The 7,270-nt window shown below is 34.9% G+C and overlaps 1 protein-coding gene across 1 annotated transcript; it reads left to right on the top strand.

The window, feature by feature from the left end:
• Positions 1-2,261: 2,261 nt before the first annotated feature.
• LOC132068508 (uncharacterized) lies at positions 2,262-7,056 on the top strand. The gene is made up of 6 exons (XM_059462116.1): positions 2,262-2,874; positions 3,511-3,689; positions 4,238-4,296; positions 4,427-4,555; positions 5,558-5,693; positions 6,456-7,056. Exons 1-6 carry the CDS (start codon positions 2,355-2,357, stop codon positions 6,813-6,815), a joined length of 1,383 nt encoding a protein of 460 aa, XP_059318099.1. The 5' UTR covers positions 2,262-2,354; the 3' UTR covers positions 6,816-7,056.
• The last annotated feature ends 214 nt before the right edge of the window (positions 7,057-7,270 follow it).

The raw sequence follows: 7,270 nt of genomic DNA, 5'->3' as shown, positions 1-7,270 counted from the left end.
ACAAGTATAAGTACACTGAGAAATAAACGTGTTGGAGAATTAAAATTGAAGTGCATACGTGTATACATGAGAAGAGATAAATATTCAAGACTTACGACATATGTCCACGTGTAAAAAAATATATTAAAACGAAAGATCTTTAAACTTGCTATCGAAAACAAGTCATCGATATTTCATATTTAAATCATTTCATTATAGAGAAAAGAGGAAGTTTCAAGTTAAATAATTTCTAAACATAAAAATATACTCCCTCTATTTCAATTTATGTGAACCCTTTACTATTTGGCGAGTCTACGAGGTGGTTCTTTGACCACGCTTTCCTTACATTTTTTAAAAATTATTTTAATGGTAAATTATCATGACTTATAGTACTTTTAATGTGGTTTCTAAATATGTAAATTTTGTTTTTACAAACTTAAAAAATCTATGTCAAAATTTAAGGTCAAAATTATAAAGTTTAACACTCGTACTCCGAAAATATTCACATAAATTGATACGGAGGGAGTATCATTCTTTTTTAAATAAATTAAAAAAAAAAGTATGGTATTATTTTTTATATCACGGGCTTTCATCATCTAGTATTATATTATGGAGAAGAGGTACTGGACGTTGACATTAGCCATATCGTTGCTTACGACACACACTTATAACATACAACTCAGCAAAATTAGGCAGGACCAGCTAGTCAATTTATCGAACAAGACATCCACATGTGTCCTTTTCCCACTCGGTTAGACCTATCATGTGATAGGCCATAGGATTGGATTTTACATTTGACCAATTCGAAGTACACGTATTTGGGATCGTTTGGTCGGTGAACAAGTTACGCCCGAATTATGGCATATAGAATTATAATACAATGGTCAAATGATGATGGGATTATTTAGTGAATATCTATTGATAGATATATGATTTATTGGAATATAGAAGATGTTTTTGGGTTTACACTAGCTAAATCGAAATAAACTTTTATTTCCAAATTTAACCATCACTTAGACTTCTAAAGGACTTTGGAAGGAAAATGTTGGAGAAGCACATCTCTGCTGTTTTAGTGTTTTATCTCGTATTGGGTGAATTTTAATTGTATCCAATTATCGATCGGATATAAAATAAGATAATAATTGTTGCATACAACAATTGTGGTATAAATAATTACTACTATAAAATTGTTAATTCATGAATCAAAAGTTTAACACAAATATGACAACATTTTTTGAAGGATTGTAGCAACATAAGTTAATGTGTGTACGTGTTGATTATTAAATCATAAATTTTGAGGATTCATTAAATAATCGAACTTAACTAATTTGATTCCACCCCGCTTTATATTTCTCTATAAATAAACCTCTAAAGAATGGCATTTAAGAGTTGTACTATCAGTATGTCTAAACTATTCCTTATTCCTTTTTAATATTTCACTTAATTAATAGTTCACTAATTAAAACAGGAAGAATAAATCTCAACAAAATGATAAAAAAAAATTTAAGAAAGTCAAATGCTTAAATTATTGGACAAACAGAAAGACAATATTTAAAATGGGAAGGAATAAATAATTCGAACAAAAACAGTTGGTGATCAGCAATACGGTAGCAAACTTAATTCACAATTAATAATCATGCAGGAAAAAGAATTCAAAATACTACCACAAAATCAAGAAGAAGAAGAAGAAGAAAAAAAGAAGAAAAAAAAAAAAAAAAAAAAAACACATACTTAGGCCTTAAGACAAGAACCAGAATCTAATCATCCCCTCTGTACAATACGCTTGTAGTTCCTCCACTTTTCTCCATGTCTCTGTCAATCCCACTAACATGCTAATCAATATTCTTTTCCCTGTCAATTCTCACAAACATCCACGTGAAACTTCCAGCCACTTCTCCAACTTTCCTTTTGAAAAAGACCTTGAAACACATTTTTTCTCTTATTAGAAGAGTTCAATTATGTGATAATTGTATTTTATGCCACTAATTTTATTGAGCCACAGTAACACGTCCTCTCAGAGGAGTGTTCAATTGTGTGATAATTGTATCGAGCTGCCACAACACATTTTCTTAGAAGAAGATTTCGATTGTGTGATAATCGTATCAGGCCACTAATTTTATTGAGCCGTCAGAACCAATTCTCTCAGAAAAAAGAGTTCACTTGTGTGATAATTGTATTAGGCCACTAATTTTATTGAGTTGTCAGAAGACACCATTCTCTTAGAAGAAAAGTTCAATTGTGTGATAATTGTATCAGGCCACTAATTTTTTTGATCTTGCCAAACACGTTCTCTTAGAGGAGGAAGAGTTCAATTGTCTGATAATCATATTAGGCCATTAATTTTATTGAGCTGCCCTTGTTGATCTCAGTAATTAATGTCGGTTTCTTGTGGAGTTGAATGTGTGTTGGTCTTTGGTTGTCTCCGTTGGGCATGGAAACGCTGCACATACATCGGCAATGACGACAGTGCCACGTGGCCATCAGCAACCTACGAGGAATTCGAACCAGTGCCACGTCTCTGCCGTATAATTCTTGCAGTATACGAACCAAATCTCCGTAACCCAAAGTACCCGCCAGCTGGCGGGTACAGGTTAAACCCGGATTGGGTCGTTAAACGGGTCACATATGAACAAACATCAGGTCAAGCGCCCCCGTGTTTGATCTACTGTGATCACGAGCACCAAGAGATTGTGCTCGCGATTCGGGGGTTGAATTTATTGAATGAGAGTGATTATAAAGTTTTGTTGGATAATAGGTTGGGACAACAAATGTTTGATGGAGGGTATGTGCATCATGGGCTGTTGAAATCTGCTGTTTGGGTTTTGAATAATGAGTCTGAGACTTTGAAGAAACTTTGGATTGATAATGGAAAGAGCTACAAGATGATATTTGCAGGTAAATGGGCGGGTTGAGTTAAATTTGGATGGGTTAGAATGAATCAAGATTAAGAAACAGGTCATGATCAACCCGCCTAACATGACTCAACTACTCTCTTTTTTTCGCATCTTGAAATAGATATTAGAATAAGTTTTGCTTTTTTTTTTTTTTTTTTTTTTTTTTTAATTATTAGATTAAGTTCTTACGAGATGATAATTTCAGGTAAACGTGGCAAAAGGGTGATTTTGAGTGAGATTTGGGTGAATTAAAATGGGTCAAATTAATAAACAATGTTATGTCAAATGGATCAAATAATGGATCATAATCTAACTCATCCAACATGACTAAAAGTCTTTATTTATTTTTTTATTTTTTTGGGTCTGTGAAGAGAATGTAAGCTAATTTTTTTTAATTATTAGGTTAAATTCTTCAAAATTTCCATAAATTCCTATCTTAAATTTGACTTTATATGTTTGGATTCATTTTGACCTTTTGTGTTACACTATTTTGACCTGTATTGACTCAATAGTTTGATGGTCATTTCAAGTTCAACTCGTTGGGTCAAGTCAACAAATGGGTCATGACCCAACCGGTTTAAAAATAGGTTGCTTGTGCAGGTTACTAAAATGGGTTGATTTTGCCACCTATTTGCAGGGCATTCTTTGGGTTCTGGTGTGGCGTCGTTGCTGACAATAATTGTGGTGAATCATAAAGATAGATTAGGAGGAATTCCAAGGAGTCTTGTTAGGTGTTATGCAGTTGCACCAGCAAGATGTATGTCACTCAACTTGGCTGTTAAGTATGCTGATGTAATACACTCAGTCATATTGCAGGTGAGTGTCAATGGATGTGAACGCGTAACATGAATTTCATATTTTTAAGAACGAATGCTATTAGATTGTATATGTATTTGAATCGAAACACACTACCTAGATTTGTATGCTGCATATGCAGATAATAGTTTATCAGATAATGGTCAAAATACATGTTAATCATGGATGAACTTACAACTTACTCATTCTTGCAGCTATTGATTAGTTAAAAGTTAAAACTTTAAGCCATTGGGCAGTGCAATTTGTTGGGATATCTTGTATTTTTTTTTATTTTTTTTTTAATGAGAAATTAGTTGGGATATCCCAGTAAGATATTTTCCCACGTTAGCAGGAATATTTTTCCACTGGTATTCTCTGATCATATTCTGGACCCTGCTAACGGGATGCTTTGTGCACCGGAATCATATTTGCAAACTTCAGAAGTTTCTTGTTTGCAGCTATCTATCTTGCTTGAATTCGTAGACTAAAATTTTAGTCAGTTATGTGTTAGCTTGCTCCACAGCTGCCCTTGAGAATTAACCATGGAATGATGACTTTTTCTTCTTCAGGACGATTTCCTGCCAAGAACAGCCACGCCGCTCGAAGATATATTTAAATCCATCTTCTGGTTAGTACAATTCTCGTACACTGTTTGTGTACATAACAATGCCCTCGAGTTCTCTATATTCTCTCTGATTTGTTGTCTTTGAGTGATTGCTATAATTATGTCTTATACCAGGCATTAATGCTTTCGACAGTTTACCCTGCTTGATATTTTTGATATGCTTGAGAGATACCTTCATTCCTGAGGGCAGAAAACTCCGAGATCCAAGAAGACTTTATGCACCTGGCCGAATGTATCACATTGTAGAAAGAAAATTTTGCAGGTAAACCACATTCAAATGAGCGATGCAAACTAGTGATTATATATAATAAAACCTCTGTTGAATGGTGTCACAGAACCGCCAAAACTTTGCTTGTAGTCATTGTGTGCTTTGCTAACTATGTCTTCTAAATAAAATAAATTATAGGCTCCCTCAGTTCCGTGATGATGTTTAGTTCTTTTCTAATATTCTGCTGTCTTAGATTTCGATAACCTGGCTTATAAGTGTATCGAAAAAGGATTTTCTTTTGGAAACGGTCTCACTATTTATCTAACTTTTAATACTCGATCATGAACAGGTCATGTGCTGTTAAGCCGTGTTCATGCAACTATCAATCTCGCCATCATTGTTTGTATCTTGTTAAATGCATGGATTAGGATATGCTAACCCTGACAAATAGAGCTATTGTGTTCCTTTAGGTCCCTGAATGATTGCAGATGCTATAAAGAAGTTTCATATGAAATGTGTTGTCATCTGTAAATCCTATTAAATAGAAGACTGCAGAACAAAGTTGATTTAATCTCAAAAAGATGAACCCCCTCTTACCACTATGGTTTAAAGTTAAAGAAAAGGAAAGGAATAGATAAATAGAGATGCTGAATTTTTATGCAGCAGCGCAGTTTGTACTATTTGTTTCAATTCCTTTCCTTTACATTGTAACCAATCAGCTCGCAGCATTAACCGTCATTGCTTTAGTTTCCTTTAGTTTAAACTTAATAAATCTAACCTTGTTTATTATCCTCTTCTGTCCTTCTCCCTAAAGTGCAGCATGAGTTGGTTTAGAGTGGGAGAAATAAGAACCTCAAGCAGTAAGAATAGATTCTTGGTTCATTTCAACTTATCCATTAAGCAAAAACATTTTCCCCTTCAAAGGAGAACTTTTTAATTCGCCCACTTCTTGGATATGATTGTAGCTTTTAGTTTTTGCTTCATTTTTCTTTATGGTATTTTGACAACATTGAAGCTTTAGTAATCCTGATGTGTAGTTTCCTGCATGCTTGACAGATGTGGGAGGTACCCTCCAGATGTTAGAACTGCTATCCCTGTTGATGGAAGATTTGAACATATTGTCTTATCATGCAATGCTACATCTGATCATGGAATCATTTGGATAGAAAAAGAATCTGAAAAGGCATTTGCAGTAAGTAGCATCAACATTCTTTGTCCTTTGAAGTGAAAGCTCTAGTTGGTCGTCTATGATCCCTTTTTTCGGATGGAACATGTAAGGAGTAAATGTCTTGACTTTATCGCCCAAATATTTCCAAAGACAAAAGCATGAACCTAGTCATTTTGTCATTGATATAAGAGGAGTCGTCTTCATAAGAAAAGAACCAAATATATGTGCTATTGGACACTACCGGATCTTTTAAGAGTTTATCCCACAAGCAGTAAACAAAACATTCCAAAACAATAACAACAGAACGGTTACAGGTAGTCAAATGATACACCCTGCATGGAAGTAGTTTGAGCAAAGGATTTTACCTCTGTCAGAAGAGATAGGTCCTTGCAACAACATTGTTACCTTTCCGACCTATAAATGCTGCATGAAGTTATCTGATCTGGCTTGGTACTGTTCCATGCTCTCGATGTCATTACCTTTCATTGTTTAAGTCTAAAAATACATGGTACTTCATATCTGCATTTTAGGCTGCATGTAGTGGAACTAGAATGCCTGCAAGCTTAGTTTCCGTTAAAATATTTAATATTTAAGAACCTGAAGAATGTAGTAGCAGAACCAGTGTATACTCAGCCGCACTATGTCTCCGCGTGCCTCCAAGTCATTGTCATCTTCTTTCAGTGTTTATATCAATCAATGAATCAACTATGCCTCTATTCTATATCGATCGAAGTCGGCTATATGAATCTTGATATGTATAAAGAATTTTGATATGCTTCTGTGCAGAGACTTAAGGAGGCTAGTGCTGAGACCGCTACAACTCCCCCAAAAGTGCAGAAAATTGAAAGGCTGAAAACATTAGAAAAGGAACACAAGGATGCACTCGAAAGAGCTGTCAGTTTAAATATACCACACGCTGTGGGCGTAGATGAAGAGGAATCCTCAACACAGAAAGAGGAAGAATGCATGCATGATATAAGTATAAGTGGGGAGGCATCTGAGAAACAGGGCGAAGATGCATCTACAAGCAAAGCCCAAGGCAGTGATTCAAGAACTAACTGGAATGAAGTAGTTGAGAAGCTTCTCAGTAGAGACGAAACTGGGAAATTACGATTAAAGAGAGAAGAAGCAACTGGTGCCCAGTAGCAACTCTGTTCCAAGGTTCTTTTCCTCTCTTTTGTCTATGATTGTTGTATGTTTGAGAAAAGCATTAGTCAGATTCCAGCAGCTCATAATTCTTTTATATCGATATAGCCCTGTAATGTACAACCACTACCACCAGTAATGTACAATCTGCAGCCCCATCAAAACTGCGGTTTCAAATTCTTTTGTGCTATAGTTCCTCGTAGAATTAGGTTCATGAATTCGTGATGTTCATTTGACATTCTGATACTATCTTCACAATTCCCTTTACATTGTAACTTTTTTTTCCTGTCGATGGGTAATTACTGATCATTTGATTAAGATGGATGGCTAAATTTAAACAAGTTAGCCTCTTTGATGCCAAGGAAATGTGCTACTTCTCAATAGAAGATGAAATACCGGTACTTATCCATATTTTTTAATTCATTGTTCCTGTTCCTTGCCTAAATGCACTGTAA

The sequence above is a fragment of the Lycium ferocissimum genome, chromosome 8 (assembly GCF_029784015.1).
Source record: "Lycium ferocissimum isolate CSIRO_LF1 chromosome 8, AGI_CSIRO_Lferr_CH_V1, whole genome shotgun sequence".
NCBI lineage: Eukaryota > Viridiplantae > Streptophyta > Magnoliopsida > Solanales > Solanaceae > Lycium > Lycium ferocissimum.
This window is presented reverse-complemented; position numbering and strand designations above follow the sequence as displayed.